Consider the following 27,752-nt stretch of genomic DNA (forward strand, 5'->3'; position numbering starts at 1 on the left):
GAATTGGGATCAATATGTGAAATAAAAAAGAAAGGAAGAAAGAAGGAAGAAACCTGGGCTTTGGTTTCATGAAGTTTTGATTCTGGAGTGACTCTCTCAAATTGGGATGGACGGATGTTACAATCACTGCTGGCCAGATGGCTTGTTGCATGTGTCTCTGTTGTATTTGATGCCCACTGTGGGGGCTGAAGGCCTGGAGGCCACATCAGCGTCCCTAAGAAATGCTTGATCAACAGTGCTTGAGGGCAGGGAGGACCCTGTGGTGTGGGGAAGATGGGCCTCTACAGCTGGGCAGAAAAGCAATACTGAGAGAGGCCTTATTTTAATGCACATTCTTATTTTCGTGTATCCAAGAGTAAATGCTTGTCTGAAATAACTCAAAGAGGCTATTTAACAAGTATAAAGTAGACTTTTAGGTGAGAGGCACACTGTTAGGGTACATGTGGCAACATATTCTTTGATATATACAAAATCTCTTACCATTAGTGCTTTCATAATAAGCACATAATAAGCTTTCATTAATAAAATTAATGAAAAATAGAAATTGATAAAATAATAAAATTCAGATTGTCACCGGAAAGCTAGCAGCGTGTATCTCTAAAACGTAGGAGATAGCAGGACTACACAGTTCATGTGTTTTCTCTCAAAGATAAAAAGACCCTAGATGGTTTCAGAGTGAATCATCCACAGTTCTCTGAGCACTTGGTGTCTAGCTAGAGCCACTGTTTAGGAAACCTGTGAAACAGAACCTCAGAATGCAGGGCCTAGCAGGTAGTCGCAGACCATTAGCAATAAACTCTAAGAGCCATAGCATAGTGCTATTTCTGGATCTGTCCTTTTTTTCTGTTTGGCACTACAGATTGCCAGTTCCAGCCACCACACCTTCCCTGCCATGATGGCTCATCGTCCACGAACTAAATAGTGTTTGTATTCTAGTTGTCACTCTGTGACACCCTTACTCCATTAGGCTACGTGTCCAGGTAGTGCGTTATAGTAACTAATGCAGACCACTGAGACATACCGAAGAGAGGTGTTTGGGCAATATGCATGTGAAGATGTGGAAAACAGCATCTAGCTTGGCTTAGAATTGCTTTTCTGCCATTCACTGAAGAATCTAGGTTGTGTGTAGATTGTCAGTTAAATCCAACAACCATCTCCGGCCTCAAGGGTTACTCAAGAGAGCACCTTGCTCGGTGGACGGCACTCAATAAATATGAGCCAGTGCTACCGGCCAACAGCGGAGAAGACAGTGTTTGGCAAGGATGAATGCAGCGGCCCAGTGAAGCTGCTCACGTCCTCCAGCTCACGCTGGGGCTTCCTCTCTGGCTGTGCACTCTGCTGAATGTCTGCTCACCCAGACACAACAGCTTTCAAACACACAGAAGCCTTCCCTTGTGTCCAGAAACAAAAGCCAGCCTGCTCTGGTTTTATTCCCCTGCTTTGCTTGGGTCCTCAGTGCCTGGTATAAAAGGGCCCCTTCTTCGGACACAAGCCAACCCACTCAGCAATCTCCTCCCGCCCCACAGCCCACACTCTCCATCCTTTACAGAAAGAAAAGTGCTGGTAAAGTCATCTGCAGAAACAATGTGCTGATATTTTTGCTTGCATCTAAAATATAGCAAACTTCCTGTCCCTGGTGCAGCTGATAGAGTCCCTGGGAAGGTCACCAATGTACTCTCATTGAAGCAGTTCACAATCAGCCCCCAAATGTAAGTAAGCCCTGCTGTGAAAGTTGCTTCTATCACAGCCAAGGTACAAACTGTCTTTTCTTTTTTGTAGAAGACTCTCCAAAGTGCTGAGAGCAGTTTTGCCAAGACCAAATTACTGAACTTGTTTGCAAAAACTATTATTGGCCTTGTAAAATTAAAAATTACATTGAAAATGTTATTCTTTTTAACACTGCTAAGTAAACTATATAAATTTATGGTCTCTATAATATCTGTAGCACAATGGTGGCATAAGCAGCAAATAATCCCCGATTTCTGTACTTAGTGCTATAAAGTATACAACTGCATTGTTTAGGCCGAAATAAACTTCAAAACCCTGAAAAGCAGGTATAGCCAAAGCATATGGTGCACCAACAGGAATCGGTGTATGTGACTTCAAAGGAAGCCTCCCATCTTGGCTTTTCATTCGCCATGTAGTTGTTCAGCCAGGAAGGAACTCTTCTGAGCTATAGATCCTGACACTCACAGACGTAAGACGTGCTATGTATACAGAGTGGCACAGCGGATGCTGAATGCTGAACCAAGCATAAGCAAAGAATAAGGAAAAGTCAATAGGTGACTTTCTTAAAAGTCTGCTTGGAAATCACTGGAGGAGACTGGGCTGGGAAGTTACGCAAGCTCAAACTTGGGAATGGCTATTAATTCCCAGCCTTTACAGAAAAGACAGTACGAGGGATTCCAAGTCACCTGCATGTCCTCAGCTTCTGCCCTCTGCCCAGTGGCACTGTTCATTGTTAGATAGGAAACTGATGGGAAGAGAGACGCTTTCAATGAAAGGTCCCAAACAAATGTTCGCAGAAAATGAAGAGATTGTTCTAGAACAGAGGCCAACTGTTCAGGTTAAAAGAGCAAGAGCATTCAGAAGCACACTGCATTAGCTACTGTAAAAGAGAAAATGTGTATTCTTCACTGAGCTTAAAAAATGAAATTAATAGCTATGTCATTAAAGGGGTCCTCTGCCCTCAAATGAGCAAACACAGGACAGATGTGTGAAAGACTTTCCTTAAGACTTTTCATCTAATTTCATGGAACTGAAACACCAGAGATAAAATAGAGAGAAAACAGTTGGACAATGCAGCTAATTCAGTATTAAATCATTTGTATGAAGATTAACTCATTGGATAAAGTTCCCAGTGTAAGAGCTACAACTCTAAACTCTAAAAGGAAAGTCCATGAGCAAACTCAGTGACCTTGGATGTACCAATGTTTTTTTCATATTTGACACCCAAAGTATAAGCAACACAAAGGCAATATTTAAGACTTAGTGACATTTGTACTTCTAAAGATATCATCAAGAAAAGTGAAAAGACAGCCCATATAGTGGGAAAAAACACTTGCACAACATTTAGCTGACAAGGGTATTATACTCAGATTATACCCAGAGCCCTTAACAATTCTGCATAAGAGTCCAATTTGAAAGCAAACACACAATTCAAGAAAGCATTTCTCCAAAGAAGATAAACAAACATCAATGGGTACAAACGGTATTCAACACCCTTGGTTAATTAGAGACACATGCATCAAAGCCACTGTGAGACACAGCACACGTGTCAGGAGACAAGAGACAAGTACAGATAATGTAGAAATTGGAATTGCCATACACCACTGGCAGGAATGTAAAAGGGTGCAGACATTGTGGGAAACATTCTGCCAGTTCTTCAAGTGACTCATCATGGAAGTGCCATATGACTCAGCGATCCCTAAATGTGTATCCAAGAGAAATGAAAACAGATGTTCACACAATAACTTGCATACAAATACTCGCATCAGCAGTGTGGATGATAGCCCCTACTAGAAACAACCCAATGTGTTCAACTCAGCCAGTGGAACTCTGGCCTAGGTTTCTATGTGTTATCTATTGGCTGGAATGATGGCATACAATGTCTTTTCTGATTCTAGAGATCTTTCTGCAGTCACACCATGTGGCAAGACCCGGCAACAATCTCACTGCACATTTGGGGACTGACAGAAATTTAACATTCCCTTCTGGGCCATGGATAGTACTCTGTGAGGACAGTCATCAAGGTAAGAAAGTTAGAGCAGAAGTGGGCACAGTGATGCCCACTGAATCACACCATCCCCAGCAGTTCCAAGTCCCATCATGACCTTTCCAACCTGCCAGACACATAACACAGCACTGGAGAGGAAGACTCACTTCCCTCTTCCTAGAACAGCTGTTTCCAAAAATTGAATGCATATGCTCCTGGGGAACTAACACTGGCAGGCTTGGCTTTCAAAGATTAAGAGAGGGTTACATATGGCAAAGAGGTATTTGAAAAAGAGAGAGAGAAAAAACAACAAACAAACAAACAAACAAAAAACCCAGCAGGCTCTTGAGCTGGCTAACCCCTGTATGTCTTTCAAGGCTCAACACAGCCAACACTTCCTGCTGAGGGGGTATGTCCTGCCTCCCATTCCATGCCTGGATCTGTCTAGATCTGTTGCTAGACTGAGATGCCAGAATGGGGCCAATGGAAGGGCAGAGGTAGATGAAAGAAAAATAGCCATCTTGAGGCATCCCACCTGGACTGCCACCAACAAGTCAAGCTTACTGCTTCCCACTTCATCCTTAATTTCTCTATAGCGCACCACAGAGCTCTGGGATTCCTCATTGGGGAGCAGGGCAGCTCATTGCAAAAGGTGATCGGATGCAGTTAATCTGCAGTTAATGGGTGAATTGTGGAATGAATCAAAGGTATATGGCTTATATAGCTTTCATTTGGGATCACACACATATAGAGGCCAACAGACCATTAGGCCTCTCTGAGTCTCCTTCATGAATAGAAGAGACATGCTTCTGTTAATTAAGTAGCAAACCAGTGATCTATGAGCTCAATGGTGCACTGGCCATGTGCAGCAGCCAGCGGCTGTGCAGAGGTGTGTATTCCTCCAGAGCAGTTCACTCTGTCAGCAGAAAAGAGACAGCCCACGAGAAGGAAGCAGACTGTGAAGTCTTGTCAAAACTGTGGATTATGGTAATATCTACAATCCATAAATTAGTAATTTCTTGCCTTTGAATATAGGCCAGATATCTAATGAAAGATGATGAAACCAAGCTGAATGGCTGAAAGTTAGACTTCCAGATTAAATAGCCAAAATTGTGTATGTAAAATTTTACTTGCTTCATAGAATAATTCTAAACTGAAACATCTCACTGTTAGTGACATACTATGTTCACAGTCTAAAAAGCTGGAAATACCTTAGTAAATCACAAACATTTAATTAGTATATATAATAAGCCCAGAACCAAGCCATATGGTATTAACAAATTCATTTATCAAAAGTGTTCAGTGAGGTAATAATAGAATAAAATTACTCTTGAATTATTTCAGTAGCAGAGCCATGTACACCAGTAAATATAAACACAGTTGTGTTGTTCATTTTTATGTTATTTAACTTCATCAGTGCACATGATGAGGCTAGAGGTACTATCTCCACGGTCAACAGAATGTCTATGTGTTACCAAATCCAGGACATTAGCTTTTGCAAGCGTATATTTCGTATGATGTTCACATGCATTTGTGCAGATACGCATGCATGTGTGTGCTGTGTGTGTTGTATACAGCTGACTTTGATGTCAGGTGTTTTCCTCAGTTACTCTCCTCTCTACTGAGGCAGGAGACTCTTGGTGAGCCTGCAGCTCACAGTTCTGTGTAGCTGGGTAGCCATCTTGGCCCAGGAATCCTTCTCTGCCTTCTGAGTGCTGGATTTCCATGTGCTGACTCACTTTTCTGGTTCTGGAGATTCAGACTCCAACGTTTTATCTGCTGAGCCATCTCCAGCCCCACCAGGGCACTTCTGAGAGTGAAAGGGGAACTATAAATAATTGCACTGGCACCAGAGGTACAAACTGGGATAATCCTGGACAGAATAGGATGCTTAGTAAGTAAGTTTAGAAAAGTTTCTTGACTTTCCAGGTTCCCACAGTGACCAGAGAGGATGAGGGCTGAAATCCACACCTGACTGGTTCAAAAAACAACCCCCCCAAACAAACAGACATGGGACAATTGATGCACAAAAGCACCAGTCTTCCTCTCTCCCTTCTTGCTGTCATTGTGGGCCCAGAAACATGGCTTGGATGAGGCTTCCTAAGCTGATGATCACTGTGCCTACTGACACTATCTCCCAACCTCATGCAATTCCTCTGATGATTCTAGGTATAAAAGTAGGGGGTAAATTCCCAAGCCACTGAGATGATGAAACTGTGTGTGTATCACAGACACAGCAGTCTAGCCCTGGTGAGTGCATGGTCTAGAGTGGGCAGCCCCGTCTTGTTTACTGTACTCAATCTTCTCAGGGCTCAACATCTCGGCTGTCAATAGCCCTGGCTGCCCTGTCCACGCAAAGAACACCAATTACAGGCAGCTTTGCTGCTTTTACTTGCATATGCTGTTCGTAGACAAACATCCACAATGCATCCACCACCACTGATTTACACTAAGTAGAAAGTGGCTTTCACCAAGGACTCTGAATGAGAATATCTGTTACCCAATTTCAGAATTTCCTTCAGGTTGGAATTTAATACAGATAATTAATACACATCAGTTTTCTATAGCAAATTCAACTAAATACTTGAGTTTTGAATGTTTCCTTTGGTGTATTTAAAAGCCTATTAACCTAAGCTACACATTGAATGTGTGATCTGCAACCCTATGGCATAGGAACATTCACCTCAGATTGTATGCAAATTTCCTTGGCTTTATTGAAAAGCAAGCCTTTGAATTGTGAAATATCCTTCCTTTTCCCTCCCTTACTTCTCCCTACCTCCTCCCCCCACCCCTGCTGTAAACTGAACCTGATGGTCTTATGCATGAGTTACACAATTCCCAATGCAGGAGCTGTAGCATAGCAACACATTTTTTTTTTTTTTTTTACACCAATAGACTGATGACATCTATAAATTTTAACCTATTTGTTTTATGGCAAGAAAAATACCTTTTAAGATAGCTACAGATTCAGATTGCCTTCAATCTCTAAATCTACAACAGTTGTAAAATATGATGTAACTCAACAGTAAATGTATAGTATTAAATTTCAAACTCCCTAAGGGTGGGGCCTTCTATTTCTTTGCTCCTCCCACCTGCCTTCTCCACTGTAAGCATGCTCTCAATTTATTTCCATATTTTTCAGTTACATTAATGAAAACATATATAACCCGAGGAATTTCATGATTTGCTGTGTCAAATGGGGTGACTCTGGCTCTCCAGTTCTATGCTCTGTGGTATTACATTAGATAATTTAGCTTGTCTCATCTACATATCTCAGGACAGGGTATGTTGAAGTCTGGTCTGAGAAATTATGCCATTTCACAGATAGGTAACAGTGACATAGATAGAAAGAGACTGTAATACTGTAATACTGTATTCCTAACTGGGCTTATTTTGGGATCTCTTTTGTTACACACCTAGCATCTATTAAGTGAGCATGAATAAGACTCATATGCAAGCCTGTCAATCTTGCAATATCTGTAGATATGTAACTACTCTCCATATAAATAAACACTGAAGTTAAGTAGCTAAGAACAAGTATCTTAAGATGAGCGTTGGTCAATTTGTTCTCTCAAGTGAGCAGATGGTAAAGATTTTAGGCTTGGTGGACTCTCTCATTGGGGTGTGTAATTTCTATTCAAATCTGTTATAGTCGGGCAAAAGCAACTTAGAAAGTATGTGCTGTCTTCTAGTAAAACGCTATTTACTTAGGCCATCAGCAGGCCAGAGTGGGCTGGGGCACCCAGGTGACAACCTCAGGCTTATGACAAACTCACTGCTACTCGGTAGGGGAGTACTTAAGCAAAGTGAGGTGAGATGGGTGTAAATTGGTTCCAAATAGTCCCACTTCTGAGAGGCTCTCTGTGGCACCCCTGTCACAGGGCATTGCTAAAATACCACCTATAACAATAAAGCCACTATCAGTGAATGCTATCTAATACACTAAAGACTTTGATGGAAAATGATAAAGTGAAAATAAATGAGGCAAGCCTTTCCATTCGTAGTAACATCTACTGCATGGAGATTTACTCCATCATGAGGTGGTGTTCACATCGCTCAGAACACTCTAGCCTAGGGTCTGAGTCCCTGGCTTCAGACAGGAGTGTGTCTATCTATGAACAATTTACCATTATGTGAAGAATTCTGAAGTCCAGCTGCTATCTTCAACTTTAAAAAGCCTGGTAAGAATCACCAGTAATGTTGTAACAACATAAAAATGGTCTGGTGCTGATGTGTTTGGGCCAGGGGGAATCTACTGATTATTGAAATTATTAGCTAAGTATGATCACATGCCTGTCAATGCCATATCATTGTTCTTGTCACCTTTTCATTCCTGTTCTTGTCACCCCTGCTAGCACCAGCCTATTTCTGCTTGGTTTCCACGGGGTTTGCTATTTCTTTCTGTAATGTAAAGCTTATTGTTCCCCAGTGAGAGAGGGGGTCCAACTACAGGTATGAGCTATCATCACACATGAAACTAGAGGGAATGGCTCCCTGGAAAGAGGGCTAGCATTTCTTCAAGTCCCACATCATGGGAAGTGAAGGGTATCACTGTACATATGGGTTTATGTGCAGATATTACAAATACATGCAAATACACAGACCATGAGGACAATTTGGGAACGTGCATTTTAAAAGCCAAGAATGAAAAATGAAAGCTATTAATATTGTTATGTACCGCCTTCCACTTATTTATTATTTTGTCCTTAGATGCTACCTTTCAGCTCTGCTGTTGGGAAGGACAGACACAAATATTTCAAACACTGGGATCCTCAATGTTCGCCTCAGTTTCTGTGCTCCGAAAAGAGACCTATGGAATCCTTGCGGTTCTCTCCATCGGTGACTGAGGCGGTCCTACTTTTGGTACTTTTGCCTAGAAAGGTTCAGTTTTTCACAAAGACGATCGACAACAGACTGTCTCATTTTGTAAAGCACAACCCGAATGGGAAGCAGTGCTGGTCAGCATGAGAACTGGGAGAGGCAGGCTTGAGCTGTGTTTGGGTACTCAGAGTGCCTCCAGCCACTGACTTCACTGTTCAGCTTCATGACCTTCTGCAAATTACTCCTTATGTCAGGGCTATTCTAAGTTACTGAGATCATGTATATAAACTGAACGGTTGCCAACACCATAATTAGTCCTTAATAAATGTAAACTGTAATTATTACACAGGTATGAACACCAATGCCTTAGCCGACTTGGAGAACACACAACTGTGTGTTTCACAGTTTTCTGTGCACATGTCAAGAAGGTAAAAGCTCATGTTCTTAGGCTAGTGGCAACTTTTTAATAATATAAACACATTAATTAGCAGTCGATTAACCTCTCAGTGTCAGTATCAGGATTTCTGAGCTCAGTATCAGGATTATGGGTCGCTGCCCTCCCCCACCTCCCAGAACAGAAATTAGTGCCTTGTTATCCAGGGAGAATTTATCAAGGGCTCTCTCAGTAAGCACGTGAGGTAACGTGTTGGCAGGGCAACATTGGGAACCTGGTCCTATTCTCTTCTTCCTTTTGTAAGCTGGTGCAAACTGATGTACTTGCCATCAAGGTGAATTGTTTGTGTATATCCCATTCATAAGGAATCACAATTACACTGCAGGAAAATATTAACATTGAGATTAAGTTTTAATTATATGTAATGGAGATACACGGTTAATGAAGCAGGTCTTATTATTCCTTCCTCCCTGGCAAGGCATGCTGATATACTCTAAAGACTGGACTGGAGCTACTTTTGTATTTCCTATAGTATATATTCTGCTTCCAGTTTGCCTTCTCCATAGATTCGTGTGGTAAATATAAAGTTCAGTGTGTAGACTTTAACACTGATCTTCCTATTTTGTGTTCATGTGAATCCTGTGGTGAATGTCCCTTTTTCCATGACTGTACAGTTTTTCATATGTATAGATATGTATGAAATATGATACATGATATGTGATGCACATATACATGATATATATGATACATACTTATATGATGTATATATGTTATATATATGATGTACATATATACTGTGCATATATATGATATGTGTGATGAATGTGTGATGTGTGTGTATATATATACACACACATATATATATATATATATATACACAGAAGGTAAAAGCTAGCTTTCTACTTAAACTTCTTTCAGTCACTCACAGTGCTATCAGAAAGTAGAAAGTTAATGAAACACTGACTGTTAAGGCTGGAATTGTCATTTTTTTCCATTACTGCTATCACAGTACTTCAAACTTTCCATTAAAAAGATAATGATGGGCTCAGGATATAGCTCAGTTGTTAGAGTGCTTATCTAACATGTAGGAAGCCCTGAATTAAACAGGATCAGGAGCTTGAGATTATCCTTGGCCACACAGTGAGTGAGTTTCAGGCTAGCTCAGGCTACATGGTATGTGAGAAATTGTCTCAGAATAAAGAATGGTGGCATGCAGCCGGGCTAGGGTTATCTCTTCATTTTTTTGATAAATATCCCTTTTTGAAGAAAGGAGGGTTAATTTGGTGAGAGTAATTAATTATATATGTGCACCTAAAAAGTTTTAAAAGTGAATACTCTAGTGTAGACCCCCTATGGAGGTCAGGCAGGCAAATGTATAAGAATCCTTTGAGAGAATGGAGAATAGCAAATGCAAGTCTTATGTCTGAACCCCGGCCAATGGGGAAAACTGCTATTAACTACCTCCCTCTGCCAGTAATTGAAGCTATAAAAAGAACATCATTACAGCAAGGATAAGCCTATCTTGCTGTCAGAGGCAGAAAGGAAAAAAAAAAAATGAAGGCATTCTAACTTTCTGAGTACTCAGTGATCTTGGTAACAATCAGCATATAACTGACCTTCTGTTCCAACTGACAGTAGCCACCCTTTACAAGCATCATCTTTCCTGCTGGTTTAAAAACTGGTGGAGATCTTACTGCAAAATCTAAAGGCACTTTTTCAATCACTAAATGCCAGTCAGCAATTATGGCATCTACAAAAGACACATTCTGTTTAAGTGATTCATTCAACCCTATGGCAACCATTAGATAAAATGTAAAAGTTTTAACCAGCTGCTATAAAACATGCAGGGTTTGGGTGTTAAGATTTGTATCCACAAGCTTATTAACCTTGACTTTTCCCACCTCTGGGCTGGCTCTAATCTGACCTGGTCAATGTTATTTGTTATTATGTTCACTTGATTTATAGCTACTACATCCAATTACCATTTCTCTTGCCCTGGACTCTCAAGTTGCAAACTCTCCAACTTGGAAACACAATTTCCCCAACACTTGAGCATGTCTGCAGATAATCATGCTGTCTTCCCACCTCTCACCATAACAGACACTGCAGTCATCCTTGACACGTGCAAAGATGACATGACTCTTGAAAGGTAAGAGTGTCCAGCTCACTAACAATGACATGTTACTGGGACCTGAGGTACATCACTTCTGGGCAGAGGCTTTAAGGGACCCAAGTGAGACATGCCTGTTTATTCTCAGGCGTCAACAATGTGGACACACAGTTCTGCAGACTCCAAACCTGGTGCCTACAGTAAGAGGAGGAAAAGAGGAGGTTATGGAGTAGTCAATTTGTGAGGACGACATGAATGTGTGCTATTTTTCCTTTAACTTTTATTTTATTTAATTTTATTTGAAGTGCTGGGGACCTGAACTCAGGGTGGCACAAGCTGCCACGTGCTTTAGTGTTTACTTGTATCCCCAGCCTAACGTTTTGTGTTTGAAAACTGCCATTCTAGAGTTATCTGTCACCACCAGCAGCCTGCTTTTCTGTGAGTGGTCACCTTTGATACAGTACTGGCACCAAAGTCAGTAGGTAACCTTGGGTCTAGCTAAAGCTTCTGCTTCCCCTCTCACACAGCCAACCGCTGGCAAGTTGGTGCCATTCACCTTCTGTACATTTCTTCACACCTGGTCTAAGCTAACCGCTTCCAAATATTCTTTCTCACTTGCAATCTTTTATTATTCCAAATGATCTTCCCAAATGATGAAAACAATCCTTATAATAAATTAACCTAGATATCTTCTACACTCGTGGCTCTTTAATGTTTTTCAGTTACATTTGGAAACTTGTTCCTGACCTGTGTGACTTGCCTAGTTTTTATAATACAGATCGCTGTTATTTGCAGTTTTGACACGGAATCTCATCACAGTTAGGGACTCCAGTTCATCAGCTGTCACAAGTGCTTTGGAAGGGAGTCCAGAATTAAGGGCTACTGGTGCAGCCCCAGGTGAGGAGCAGACTTCAGTATGTAACGGCTCTTCAAAATTTCTTTCCAACTTATCTTTGGGGCCTCATTTTGTATTTCCTCTCTCAGATGCCTGCTCTGAACCTCTGTCAGGAACACAATTACGTCTGTTCTAAACAGGGCAGAATTCTGTTCATACTTCAATGACTAGCTCACTGGCCAAATGATGCTTTCTGAAAAAGCTGCTCAAGAGTCTTTGGCAAAATTAACTGACCTCCTCCGTGAAGAGGTTCCCTCTCTGTCTATAGAAAGTTAACATTTCACTAAGAGCCTATCTACCCAGTGGGCCTGAGAGCCTCTTGAAGACCGGGTCTGCATTTATTTATCTTTGTGCTCCTGGCTCTTGGTACTGTGTGTATCAGATAGCAGGCTCATGATCCATAGTTTGTAAATGAACAGCATTGTGTAAACCACATACCATACTCCCACTCACACATCCTATTGATGGATGTTAGAGTAAATTCTATGTGTGTCTATATTTATAACTTCTATTTTTAAAAACCTAGCACTTTACTTAACTACAGACCAGCAAAACTTTGAGAGAGAGAGAGAGAGAGAGAGTGTGTGTGCGTGTGTGTGTGTGTGTGTGTCCATCCCATGTGCTTGTGTGTACATGTAGGCACAGCAGCTTTCTGTGAGTACTATAGTAAATTAACATAAACTGGGTAGTCTAAAACAACAGACATGTATTCCTTCCCCATCCTAGGGGCCAAATCCAAAATTAATTACTGGGCAGGACAACACTCCTATGAAGTTTCTGCTTCTGTTTTCTGCTTCATCTCATTTCTAATGGCATTAAGGAAATCTTGACTAATCTTGACTTACACAGCCATCTCCTCAACTTCTGCCTCCATGGTCCCATTGCCTACTCCATTCCAAATCTCTCACAGCTCTCCCTCTCCCTCCTCTCAGAAGGGTTCTTCTTATGGTTTTACAGGCCAGTCAGGGGGTACCTTCCTCCCAGGATTGTCAATTACAACTGCAAACACTTTAAGTAAGGCAACACAAAAAGGGATTTAGACAAAGACATGTCACTTGGGATGGGGTGAGCATCATTTAACACACTACATTGTGAGTATGTTTGTGTGTGTTATATATATTGTACACAGAAGGAGTCCTTGGGCCGGTGAGATGGTTCTGAGTGGAGAGGCATTTGTGCACAGGCCTGAGCACTTGGTTTGATACTTGATCCCACAAGTTAGAATCAGCTCCCAAGAAATGTCCTCTGACCTACACACACACACACACACACACACACACACACACACACACACACACACACACGAGCGATGTAACAGTTTTGCTCTTAGTCAGTTTGCTATTACTATAAAAATACTTACTTGAAATAATCAACTTATGCCAGGCAGTGGTGGTGCACACACCTTTAATTCCAGCACTCAGGAGGCAGAGGTAGGTGAATGTCTGAGTTTGAAGCCAGCCTGGACTACAGAGTGAGTTCCAGGTCAGACAGAGCTTCAATGGGAGGAGACCCTGCCTCAAAAAAAAAAAAAAAAAGAAAAGAAAAAAAAAAAAAAGAAAGAAAGAAAGAAGGAAGGAAGGAAGGAAGGAAGGAGAGAAGAAAAGAAGGAAGGAAAAGAGTTGATAACAAAAAGCGGCATTTGTTTTAGTTTTGGAGGGTCCATCTATCAGCGCCCCTGTTGCTCTGGGGCCCATGACAAGGCAGCAGCACATTGCGGCACAGCACGCAGTGGATGCAACCATTCACTTGTAGCCAGGAAGCAAAAAAGGGAAAGGAGATTGGGTCCCTCTATCCCATTCAAAGGCACAGCACAGTGACCAGAAGTACTTTCTAAACCTTTAAGAGGGCCTCTGGGAGATCCTTGATTTTAGCTTGGATTATATCCTGTTCTACTGGGGCATTCACACCTTGTTTCACGTGTTTGCTTTGAACACTGAATGGCTTGTCTGAAAGACATTCTATAGCATGACCATAATTCATGCCATCTGGAATGTCAACATCCAAGATGTAAGATAATCATTATTTTGCAGCAACCAACACCAAATAAGCACCATGGATTAAACTATGCCACACCATTAATTATAAAACACATTCTAATTAAAATATGCACTTTAGAATCAATGAATATATTAATATCCATTTTGGAATCTGTTCCCATGACACACAGAAAAATGTAAATAGCTTTCAGTGAAAGACTTTAGAAAAATCTCAATGATCCACCAGCAAAATTTCAACATTACATTGGCTTCATCTATCCAATATCTTTCCATTAGGCCAATACATATAAATAACCTGATACTAGGTACCTTTTTGAATTGAGTGTGAAAAAATCAGGGCCTCGGAAAACCTCTAGTACTCATTCATATGAACATGATTTATGTAATACAGACCAGGAATGAGTATACACGGAAAACTTAAAAATCTAAATCCTTTGCGCTCTAGCAGGAAAGCAGAGGTTCTGGAGTTGAGTTGTTTTCCTTTCCTGAACCTGCTAGAAGATTGTAAAGTGAAGAATTAAGTGCATGAACATGGGTACACATCATACAATCCCAACAATCCTGAGGTAGAGTCATTCACCTGGATTTTGATCTATCAAGTGGGGACATCAATAGTAGTTCCCGTGCAACTTATTCTAGGATGAGAAGTTTGAATCTCTGCCCTCAGTCTAGAAGTACAAATCTAGGATGAAATAAAACATTTAAGTACACACTATTCCAGCTCTATAAATTTCCTCCGGGAACCCAGGGTTGAGTTCTGCTGAAATTTTATACAAGACATATGCGATAGACAAAGTTTCAGAGAATACGCCAAGTTCCCTTTCATTATTTATGCAGCCACTCTGAATTTTGAATCTGAGGTATGAGGCCCACATTGTTCTACATCTTTTCTGAAAAGGATTAATTCTGGCCTCTGCAAGAATTAGGAAGACAATGCTATCAATGACTTAGGAGATAAACAAAATGTAAGAGAAATTTAAGTCTTTCAAACTAGACAAGGGTAGGTCTGAGGAAAGTGGACACACACTAAGAATTGCGTGCAAAAGGGTGCCCCTTGTTTGTACTAAAAATAACAGAACTGCACACCTAATTATAGAATCTAAAAGTGAGGATAACTTGCAAACCCCCTCTTGAATTATGATTCCTCACCCATCCTTTTCTCTTACACACACACACACACACACACAGAGAGAGAGAGAGAGAGAGAGAGAGAGAGAGAGAAGGGGGAAGGGAAGGAGGGAGAGAGAGAGAGAGAGAGAGAGAGAGAGAGAGAGAGAGAGAGAGAGAGAGAGAACAGCTTAGTTTAGTAGAGAATCAATGTAAAACAAACTCTTCCCCAGAGAAAGCCTATTGCCAAAGCATCTGGACTCAGCTTCCAGACGGCATTTAACAAGTTCCTATCGCTTCCAGACCTCACCAGGGCAGCCCTGCTTCAAAAAGAATTTAATTTTTCTTTTTGCACAAACATATTGGGTCTCCCATGGCCACTGGATGAGAAGAATACATCAATACCAGGGAGACAGGTCTTCTATGACTTTTCTGTAGGGAATAAAGAGATTGTTTTCAGATTTCATTAACCTTTTATGTTCTTGGAACACAGCCCATGGTAATCTCTGAAAAACAGGTGTGGCTCAAGTGTGTTTTGCTACTGTTAAAAAGCAAAATAATCCAACAAAGATAGTTCACATCAGTGGTAAACAGATTTCTTTTTAATAACTGGGCTCATATAACAGCAGCCTGTAAGAAAATAGAAATCTTACATCATATGCAAAAATTAATTCCAGATGGACTGAAGACAAATTTGAAAATTTCAAATCTTCCTAAACCATCTAAAAGACTATACACACAATTAATGATGTGAAAAGGAGACTTGTGTATCTGTATAAAAGTTCAAACCTATTAAGTGGAATAATACAAAGACAATAGACACAACAAATGTAATAAAAATGTCCCCAGAGAATACAAATACTATCTAGAGGAGTGACGAGATGACTTAGTAGTTGAAGGTGCTTGCTGCCAAACTTGATGATGATCTGAGTTCAATCCCCAGGGCCCTCGCTGTAAAGTAAGAGAACAGATTCCTACAAGTTGCCTTCTGCCCTGCCCATGTTCACACCATGGTACGTATACACCTGCACACACATACAAACACACACACAGGTTGATTCACAGAAGAGAAATGCAAATTTATGTATCAATAAGACCATGCTTCATTCACATCCATTAAGCTGGCAAGAACATCATAAACCACAGCTGACACAGACAGACTTTGGGAAATGGCATCCCCATTATGTGAATGTGACAGAAATAAGAATTGTGATGACCTTTTCAAACTTCAGATTATCTGTCCTCATTAAACTAAACCCACTCTTATCAACTGGGCTCTGAATCTGACGTAAGACCCATTCTTTCCTCCCCCCACCACACAGTTTGCTGTTTGACTGTGACATCACAGCACTCAGGAAGACAACGAAACGAGAGGTAGTTGAGAGGATCCGACACAAACTAAGAAACCCTGAGAAAACAGTGAGGTCAATGTTTATATCCCTTTATATACAGGGAGGTTTGGTGTGCTGATTGCCAAGGACAGCCAATCAAAAAGAGAGTGAAGCCCGGTGTGCTGGCTGGCGCACACTTTTAATCCTAGTACTCAATTTCTATTGAACAGTGACAGAATTTCATACATGTTTGGGTAAATTATGACACGGGGTAAATACAGAGTGAGCAGGAGGGACACACATTGGATTATTTTAAGTAGATCACAGTGTGGTGGCTTGAATAAGAATGCCCCCATGGATATATTTGAAGGCTTAGTCACCAAGGGGTGGCACTATCTGAAAGGACTGGAAGGATCAGGAGGTGTGGCCTTGTTGGAGGAAGTGTGTCACTGGGGAGTGGGCTTTCAAAAGTCCATGCCCAGCCCAGAGTCTCTCTCTGCTGGCAGATCAGGAAGTAGTTCTCAGCTACTTCTCCAATACCACCTGCTTCTGTCATGCTCCCCACCAAGATCATAATGAGCGAACTCACTGAAACTGTAAGCAAGTCCCCAGTCAAAGGTTTTCTTTTGCAAGAGTTGCCTTGATCGTGGTATCTCTTCACAGCAATAGGACTAAGGCATAGGGGCGGGCAAGGTTTTAAGGGTAGGAAGGCTTGATGTAAAGATTGAATTAAGCTAGATGACCTGTTCATGACATCAGTCAGTACTTAGTGTGTGCATGTCCTTCCTCACTCCACCGAGCCTGAAACCTTTGCTATCAGATATTAAAGCATACATAAGCCACTCAGATTGCTATCTTCCAGTTGAGTCTAAGAAAACCAGAGAGTGAAGATGGAAGGGAGAACAAATAGAGAGACACAACAAGGTTGGGATGCGCTTCCTCATCCACGATGTAACGAACTTGAGGCTTTCCCTCTGGCAATAAAAGATTCTCTTTCAGAATGGTCACCTCTACATGCTAATAGATACAGCTGTTCATAATCGATCAGTGCAAAGTTGACAGACTGAGACAATGTCTTATTTCCTGTCAATCACTGGCCAAGAGATCTGAGCCAGCTTCTTGTGATTCCCTTCTCTGCAGACAGCATGGTGAAGACATTTGCACAGATGCTCGTAAGAGGACACTGACATTCAAGCTTGTGCATCTGCTCGTCCCATGTCTTGAAGTGCCCTGTGAATATCTACTATTCATCCCAGAGTACCAGTGCTTACACTCATGGCTAACTCTCTGGAGCTATGTTCTAGCTAATTCAACTGGCCCAAACATCACTTTGGGGTGTGTTATGGATTACGTGAAAAAAAAGGAGGCATGCAGTATTTTTTTTAATTAATCATAACTATTCAATTACAAAAAAAGGTAATGACTATGTAATAACAAGAAAAACAGAAAATTTAGAAAGTGGTTAACTCCTAATAAACTTGAGATTACCCATAAACATCCCGTAGAAATCAAAATAAAGTACATTAAGATTTTTGTTATTATGATTACAAAATTTTTGCACAAAAAATTTTAATTGAACAAAAATCTCAGGAAATTCACATAAAAATACATTATTGGAGCTAATTTAACAGTAACCAAAGAAACACTAATACAAATGAGAAAAAGTATGTTTTTTTTTAATTATCTAAATTAGCAAAGACTAAGAAATGACTATGACAGTCAATGGAATACAAAGTGACAGACAGGCTTGCTCATCATGGTCTAAACCTGTGGCTCTCAACCTATGGACCATGACCCCATTGGTGAGGATCACACCAGATAGTCTGCATATCAGATATTTATATTATACTTTATAATAGCATCAAAATAACAGTTATGAAGTAGCAAAAAGTAGTGTTTTGGTTGGGAGATCATCATAACATGGGAACTGTATTAAAAGGTTGAAGCATTAGGAAGGCTTAGAACCACTGATCTAAACGTTCCTAGTTGAACCTATGAACAATCTAAAAGCAACACTTTTGCTTCTAGGAGACTTAAATGATGATTAAAAACAAAAACAAAAACAACAAAAAAAAAAAAACCTGACCAATTTAAGTAAAAAGATGTTTTCAAAAACAGCATACTCAAAAGGGTGTCTTACAACAGGAAAATGATTAAAATAATGATTTACTGGTAAGGCAGACGTCCATTAATCTTAATAATTGTTACCTTCCAGCAATAATGTACAGCACAGCAGTGTGCATAGCTGAGTTATGTACAGTTCAGTCTCACTTTTATACGTATTTTCCTTGCAGTTCGTATCTGCCTAAACCAACTGTTATGTAACAATATGCTCTCTGAGTTTAAAGCTAATATTCACTCCACCTTCTTTTTCTATATTTTCCAAATTCCCTGTAATGATGAAAATAGAAAATACTGTTTTAATTGCAACTATCACATCTTTCTGGACAATGGACTAGAATGGTGGGGGGGGGGGCGCTTCTCTCAAAATTTGTACAGCTATTCCCATGACTGTATCAAGTCAGAGAAAATGTGGAAAGTATACAAACTGAATAGGAAGAATAAGGTAAGGCATGCTGTTCAGCCACCATTCCCTACAAGCACATAACTGTCCGTGGCCTACTTTTGGTACAGCACTTTCAGCTCTAATAACGGGTTTCTTGGCTGGGCATAGAGCTCGTGGCAGATTACTTGCCTAACATGTGTAGGCCCTAATTATCACCCGCCCCTCAACAAACAGACAGACAGACAGACAGCCTTCTTAAACACAAGAAAGATGTCAGGGAGCTACTGTTGCTTTAAAACCTGTCTGAGTAACAGGCAATCCCTAATCCCTAAGGCCCCCATCTCCTGCCATAGGAACCCTCACAGATCAGACTTCAACTCTGTCTTCTGATGTTTCCATGCCTAAGTGCCAAAGTCCCGACCAATGAGATGTGAGTGAGAGGTGGTAAGGAACTAGAAGAACATACCCCTTGGCCTGTCTCCCAATGTGAGATGCGGGCAAAATAGCTATGGCTCCAGTGGCCATTCAGAACCATGAGGTCACATTGACAGTGACAACAGCTTGAAAGGGGCAAAGCACAAAGACATAGGAACAGAGGAGCAGTGTTAATCTTCAACTCTGGGCCTGGCTTGTCAGTCCTGGACAACACACCAATAGGCTTCTCCATGTTGTGTAAGTCATTGTGTGTGTGTGTGTGTGTGTGTGTGTGTGTGTGTGTGTATTTTTCAACTTGTGATGCATGACTGAAATTAACCTGGACTGTTACAAATAACCAGGATAAATGAGCTTCTGAAATTGTTGCTGAACCTAACTGGCCAAAACCCAAGACCAAAATAAACAGAAAAAATAAAATAAATAAAATAAATAAATAAAATGAGGGCAGCCTCCTAATAAAGCTTTCTGTTGTTATTTTTAAGGCGGTAATTTGAACCTTGCAGAGCACTTTGCTCTCATATGTGCACATGTGCCTCTCTTTCAACTAATTACTTTGCTTTTTAACTTGGGCCTAGAGCTTGGGGGCTGGTGGCCCCCCAGGTACAAGTGAATGCGGACTTTTTCTATGTGTGAACACCCTGGAACAGTCTGAAAGACCTGAGAGCATGAGACTGCAGACCAGAAATGACAATGGAGTGGATACATGTTATTTCTGTGGTTCTGACCATTCTCACTGGCCCACTTGAGACTACAGGAGAAAGGTAATCTAAAGTGAACATCACTCACAGAAAAAACAGCATCTGCAGAGATAATATTCATGTGTTAGGAAAAGTTTTGTCGGGGAATTCCTTAAGCCTTTTATGAATGGATGGCAGCCTCCACAGCAACCAGTGTTTGTAACTGCCTGCATGTCAGTAGACATGATTGAAAACAGCAATGTCACAAAAATGGGGTGACTCTTGGCTGTCATTTTGAGATATGTAAATCTAGTCCCCTGGTAGAAAGAGTAAAGTTCCATTTCCAACATTTAAAGAAACTATTACCTTAACAAAGAGGGGGGGGGAAGGTATCTGGCTGAAGAAATTGTGTTCTAATGAGTTAGGAAAATTAACCAGCAGACACACGTCTCTTAAATCTTTCCATGGATACATACATACGCACTGCTCAGAAAGCTACATTTTCCTAGACTATAACTAGTCTATAACTAGACCCGTTCCCAATAACCCCGAGTGAGTGTTCATTGTTACCCAGAATAACAAAATCTCCACAGTGCTACAGAATTCATATTGTATTTTAAATTCAATAGCATGGTGTTTATTAAATAACCATTAAGCCATCAAAGCCCAAGTGGTGTTTAAATACTTCAATCTGGGTTAACAATTAGCAGAATCAATTAAAATGACTTGCCCTGTAATTGTAAGGCAATTCATCAACAGTACTGCAAACAGTCTTGGAAGTGTTGTTTTTCCTTCCTTTCCACAACAGAATTCTCCTTCAAGGGCACTGAAGGAAACTCATTGTCTGGGATTAAGACACTACAGTCAGTCTCGTGGCTATTCTAGGAAGAGACAACTGCATCAAATTAGCAATTATAGTCTTGTAGAATATTTGAACCAAGTGGCTTGCTTTGCTAAGAAATAAAATTGCCAGTGTCCATGATGAGATGCTGGGCAGCTAAACAGATGGCTACCTCCCTGGGCCTTTCTTGAGTTAAGAGATGACAGTCTCAGCATTCTAGTGCAAACATGGGGATCGCATGAGCAGAATAACGACATCAAAGTTTTAAAATTCAAAGGCATATGTACCAAGGAAACACGGACAGTCACCTTTAGCATGACACTTGGTTTATTTATCCCACAAATTTTTATTAAGCCTGAAAATAAGCTGCAATTTCTAAAATGAATTTATTTAAAACACTATAACTAACAACCCCATAAACCACTGTCTTATAATCATGATGGTCTATGAGTTTCCTGTTTTTCTTATTGCTTGCCTAGAAGACTGGTTCTGATTTATAAAGTTAATAATACAATATCTGCCTCAAATGGAACAGGGTGAATTGCTATTTCAGGCCTGTAGATGTCTGAAGCAACACAGTTATTAACACTGAGATTTGCTCATTCATTTATTAAATGCTTACTTGGAGTCTCCCGTGTGATGGGCTCTGTGCTAGGAGCTGAGAAATAATAAAAATAGCTCTAGGTAACTTTAACCTGAAGTTGGAGAAAATACTCTTGTGTATTTCATAATAGAAGTGGGTAGGGAAGTGGGGGAGGCTTTTCATGTGGGAATACTCCATGAAAGAATTAATCTCCATATATTTAAAATGTTTCAGCAGATATTTTGCATCTCAGGAATGACAAAATATGCAAACCATGAGTGAGAGTTACTTTTCATTTAGTACACAATAGCTGGTGTACTAAAGACAGGAGTCCTACTAAGACCAGACGAGAGTTTAGGAGTCTTCCACGAGCTGTGGCTTAGTAAGTGAAAAGACAGGTCCCTCAGTGATAGCCAACAAAAATAAATGAGTTTACAATCTGGTCTGCAAGAACTGGCTATTTTAGAAAGACAGCCAATAAGAGAAAGAGACCCAAAATACTTCCTCTTCAGCTGATGATGTCACAACAGTCAAAGCATTTTCCCAGATTCTCAGTGCCAATGTGGAAATGCACTTCATGTAAGACTTTCAAAACAATCATGGTACTCGAACACAAAGACACTAAAGAGGCCATGTCCACCCTAGCCTTGTGGGTCTAAATGTTTATCACTGGCCACTGCCTAAAACAACATCCTCTCCCATCCTGATTTTATTACTTTCTGACATGGCCAATAATCAAGGTAAGTGAGAACTAGGAGAAACTAGAAGTGTGCAGTATATGAGAACCTTAAACTGACTTCCTAACGAATTACCTTACATACAAAAGTAACTACAGGCAATGAAAAAGACTCCCTGTAGCCAAAACCATGTAAATATACACTCAGATGTTTAAATGCCTCAGCTCATTGCTTTGGTGATTCTGGATTCAGTTAAAACACCCTTCCTGACTTCCTGCTCCAGCATCTCCCAGCCCAACCCTGAGTTAGTTCATAACACTTTCTCACTGATAAAGATTTGTCTCCTTTTTATAACCTGCAGATGTCTATGACATCTATACTTCACAGAAGTCACTTGGAGCATTTCTGTTTCTCTGCCTGCAGAAGTATACTAAAATCTATTATTCTGGCTCCTTCTGCACTCTCAATGATACATGCAGGAGCCTCCCTTTGAAAGCACATAAGCATCTCTATACTAATCTTAAATATGCATATATACTATTATGCAATATACATGTAAGTCATACATGTTATTACATTAATGCCCTAAATAAGCAGATACACAAGACTGCTGGCTCCAAAGTTTTTCTCCCTACTATAATTCTAATATCTTCACAAGGAATTACATAGTATGGGTCCAGTGAATATCGGCTAATATTATAGGACCACATAAGACACATCAGAGGAGGGTATGTCTATTTTTCTTCCATGATAAAAACTACAAACTACAAAGGAAATAAATGAAGAGACCTGACCAACACTGTAGAGTTCTTGACTCCAAATTCAACATTATTTTTATCTTCCCTGTTTTCTACATGCACCCTCTGTGTTGTAAATACAGACTACAGGGAAAAACGAAGCCATAAGACAAGCATAAAGATCTTCTGAGGCAATATATATGTTGTTAGTTTAACAAAACACACATGCACGCGTGTGCGTGCGCACACACACACACACACACACACACACACACACACACACACACCACACCAATCACACAGCATATTTTCAGAACTTAGATGAATTTCAAGGATAAAACATGGACTTAGAAGGATCTCCAACTTTGCAAGCAGCCATCTGGAGCCCCTTGGGGGGGTAATTGTTCATATTTCTGCTTCTACAGTCTCCAGGTGCATAACTGGTAAGGCCACAGAACACCTCAGCACAAGGCAAAACCCAAGTTCCCACAGCTCAACACCCCAGGGCATAAAATCCAAATGGACTTCCCCTATAGTTAATACAATAGTTAATTTCAATCGTCAGCTTGATTGAATTAAGAGACTTGACCCCAAGTTATTGCTGAGACACACTTGGATGTATATGTTAGTTTTTTTTCCCCCCCAGAAAGAATCAGCCACAGACAAAAGACTAACCCTGAATGTGGTGGCACCACACCAGGGACGTAGGACTTTAGCAAGATAAAACAGAAAATGGGCAGCTCCCTGGTGGTGAGTGGGCTGGAGTGGAGCAGGGGTTAATATTCTCTGTTCTCTCCCTGGTTCTGAATGAATCTGTGGAATCTGATTCTATAATTTATAAGACTACAGCCATTTAAAATACCTGACAGCCAGAGAATCAATAACTGGGTTGGCCTCTGCTGATTGCAGCCATGTCATCAACTCTCCTAGGGAACTACTATCTAGGCTTTTCCTTTGGGTTCCCCAGAAAGATTTGGGAGCAAAACCTAGGAAGTCTCACCAACTGTATTTACTACTCAAAGGTCAATTTCTTCACCAGAGAGCTGGCAAGATGGTTCAGTGGGTAACGGCACTTGCTACCAAGCCTGATGACTTGAATTCCATCCTTACATGGTAGAAGGAGGGAAGTGACTCCCACAAGTTGTCCTCTAACATGCACATGTACACTGTGGCATGTATGTGCAAATGCACATACATGTGCATTCACACTCACAAATAAATAAACGTAATTTAAAATTTCTACCATTGAACACATTAAGTTGAAAGCATCTATCTGGCCTGTCTTATGCAAAGAATTGGAAAATTATTTTCTTACTGTAGAGTTAATACTTTTAAAATAGTAAATGTACAAAAAAGATACAAACGCAAGCCCCAAACACCGCTTGTTTCCTTCTCTTTCCCGTCTTCCCCTTTTCTGCCCCTCCTCTGGGAAGCAGAAAGTCATCTACATGCGATGGATGACTCCAGCACTTAATTCAGCCTGCGTCTACACCGTTTTAAATTGACTCTCTGGTCCTCAAGCTTTCAGAGACAGTGAGACTATTTAGAGACCACCCCACCCCACTGCCTCCACAAGAGGAGGCAGCATAGCTTGTAAAGATAAGGGGCTAATGGGGCAGAAGGGTGGCTAGAAACCCCAATGCTTATTTTGAATCTCTTGCTCAACTTCTCTGAATCCAGGCTCCCCAAATCCTTAAAGCATGGCTGCTGAGGCACAGAGACAATGTGTGCAACACGGGGAAATATATCTGTATGCAGCAGGCACCCAATGGTCAACACTAGCCACTCCAACTTTTAATGTTCTTCCAGGACAGCTTAAAGGCAGCCCCTATCCTCCTTCCTCTTGGCATAATGCCAACTTGTGGCATGTTTTTCAGTTTCTTTCAGGCTTCGTTTAAAAGAAATGATTTGGAAAATAACTACTTTTAATGTCAAAGCAGGTGTGTGTGTGTGTGTGTGTGTGTGTGCGTGTGTGTGTGTGTGCAAAATGTTCCCATAGCATTAAAACTGGCCAAAACATACTCACAGGATTAGGACTCTACAAAACCTGAGAGTTTACCCATTGCATTTGAAAGTATGGCAGTTATGCCCTTAACATGTCCTCAATACTGTAGTGAAACACGTTAGTGTAAAGAATCTATGATTTGGCTCTTTTAAAGTCTACCCAAATTAAATTGTTAAAGTAACTTGTCCCCTACCCCAAGAAATTAGCAAAAATTTAAGAAGCAAACAAGGAGCCCTACTATAGTAAGGATGTGGACCCAATAGTGTTCCCACAATGTCTATGTTTGCATAAGTCTAACCTTTGGTCTCTAGAGCAATAACATGTGTGTCACAAGTTTTAAAAGATTCACATGTGCTTTCAGCAAGGGAGGAATACATTCTTATCCCCAAAACAAGCCTTTGTATAGGAATGCTCATTATCTCAGAACTTACAGATGAAGATGGAGGAGGAGGCAAACTGGCAACTTTATATTCACCAATGAGGGATTAGATATAAATACAATTTAATATCCATTGACAGGGGATCAGATAGATATATGTTATAGGCATCAGCACAGAATGTCATGCAGCTATTAGAATCTATGCTAACAAAAAGGAGATGGGACTGGTTAATGAAGGAATCAAGTGTACAGTAGTATTGGCTACAAGTATGACTTGTGTGCTGCAGTGATTCCCAAGTGGTAAATCACAAGAGGAATTTACAAGAGAATTACACGTGGTGATCAAATCCATCCCAAGGCTTGAAAGGACACAGTGTAAAGACTTGCAGCCCACATCCTAATTTGAAAAACAGTGTGGGGTGAGCTCGGTGCTGATTCAGACCCTTTTAATGAATATGGGGATAGGAAAGTGGGTAATAAGACTGGGAGTTATGTCTGAGGCTGATGCACAGCCTCACTTTGAGCGATTCGCACACCATGTGCACCAATGCTCTATTGCCTTGCTAAGAAGTTTTGTCAGAGTTGGCAGAGATGAGGGAAGGTCTGGAAATGGAAAGGTAAAGACTCACAACCTGCCAAAACACACAACTTTGCACAGTGAAGGAGGAAATGAAACTGCTCACACACACACACACACCTGCAGATACATATTAAATAAAGCACAACACACTTTGCCACCCCCACGCTAAGCAGAAATGCCTTAATATGCCATCTGTCCTCCCCTGGATTCAACAGTTATTACCATCACACACTTCACTCTTAGTTTAAAAACTCCTAGCTTATTCCCAGTGCCCACCACAACCACCACCAACAACCAGACAAGGACAGTAAGCATACCAATGTTGTTTTCCAGCTTTCAGAACTTCCTCATTTATTGATTCTCTTGTCCAGTGTTCCCAGTGTCGAGGGGAGCCCCACAGACAAGCAATAGAGTAAGACCTCCTTGGAGGCATTCATACATCTCACGTGAAACACACTTTAACTTTACTCTAGAAGGCAATGCTTAATGCAAGTTCCTGTGACTGGAAGAAATGGCATCCTTCTGCTCAGACCTGTTTTGATCTGGCTTGCATGTGGCCACAGCTTTAGCTATGTGCCTGCCCTGCTGCCCTACAGCTGAGCAGACTTCTTCCTACAATCTGAAATCCCATGAAGCTGAACCCGGTGAAGTTACAAAGCAAAAAGCAGACACAATTTAAATTGTCCTCTCCAATGTCACAACTCTCAAAACTAAAGGTGTCCACTTGACTGACAGTAGCACATCTACATATTTGTTTGCATATGTCACAGTGCAGAATAATCAGTGTGTGTGGGGGGCGGTGTTCTTGGTTGTTTTCTTGTGGTCAGTTTCAGGAAATACAGGCATTTCTTGGTTCAGAGCTCAGATTGCAAATCAATATGTTTTAGTGGCTTAAAATATTTTTTCTAAGCTGGAAGCGCGCTAAGCTAATAATTAACCGTAAGCATACCATCACTTCTGCTAAAGACATTTTCTGCACACAACCCTAAATCACTCGTTGCTGTGTTAAACAGAATAGACAAGCTGTAATAAAAGATCTCCGAGAAACGTGATCGTTTTCATTGGGTCACCCGGGAGCTTTTCCTCTGAAATCTGCAGCTTCTTGGCAGACATAGGGAGGGCCGGTTGGAGAGAGCACCCCAAACAAGATACCACCCAAAGCCCAATTATTTTCGTCAGAAAGTTGCCTAAGACAACTTCAGGGTCTCCAGACTGAGTAATTCTTGCGTTCAAGGTTACTATATGCAGGTTTCCACTATATTTTTTTTTTAAGGTGCCCTTATTAACTGCACTGCAAGGGTTCAGATTTGCACCTCTCTGGCGACTGCTGCTGGGGGGGAGTGGAGTGCCGCGCCAGGGCTGCGGCAGCCTCGCAGGCCAACTAGACGGCCAGGGGCGAGCACAGCCCCCGCCCCCCTCCCGGGTCCCACCCTTCCTGGCACCCGCGCGCCCCGCCGGTACTCACCGCTGTCCAGTCGCGCGATCTGGGGCAGCCGGTAAGTGCTGACCAGCAGGTCGAGCGGCACAGACACTGGGCTCCACTTCACATCCTTGAGGCTGCAGCCCAACGAGGGCACCGGGTCCATCTTCCCCACCTCCTCCGGCCCCGCGCTCCCGCGCCCGCTCCACCGCTGGCTGGCGGGCGGGCGGCTTCGCTCTCCCGCCGCGGGCAGCCGGGCAGCGAGGCACAGCGGCGGGGACGCCGGCGCCCGCCTTCAGCGGCCACACCGAGGCATGGCTGGCGCCCCGCGCTCAAGCCAGGGAAGCACTGCAGGCGGCCCGGCTGGCTGCGGCGGCTCCCGCTCCTCCTCCGCCTACCCTGGCCCCGGCTCTGCAGCTGCGGCGGCCGGCCGCCCGCCTCCTCCTCCTCGGCCCCCTCCGAGCCTCCGCCTCGAGCACAGTGTGAGGAGGAGCCGCGGGTCCGAGGAACGCCATAGCAGCGCTCCCGGCACTGACTAATCA

The 27,752-nt window shown here is 41.6% G+C and overlaps 1 protein-coding gene across 1 annotated transcript in view; it reads right to left on the minus strand.

The window, feature by feature from the left end:
* Garem1 (GRB2 associated regulator of MAPK1 subtype 1) overlaps positions 1-27,434 on the minus strand; it is a 161,556-nt gene extending 134,122 nt beyond the window's left edge. The window contains exon 1 of the mRNA XM_051202265.1: positions 27,256-27,434. Within this exon, the coding sequence (XP_051058222.1) occupies positions 27,256-27,376 (121 nt within the window). The 5' untranslated portion in view covers positions 27,377-27,434. The remainder of the gene's footprint in view (positions 1-27,255) is intronic.
* Between the last annotated feature and the right edge of the window lie 318 nt (positions 27,435-27,752).

This window comes from Phodopus roborovskii, unplaced genomic scaffold (assembly GCF_943737965.1).
Source record: "Phodopus roborovskii unplaced genomic scaffold, PHOROB, whole genome shotgun sequence".
Classification (NCBI taxonomy): Eukaryota; Metazoa; Chordata; class Mammalia; order Rodentia; family Cricetidae; genus Phodopus; species Phodopus roborovskii.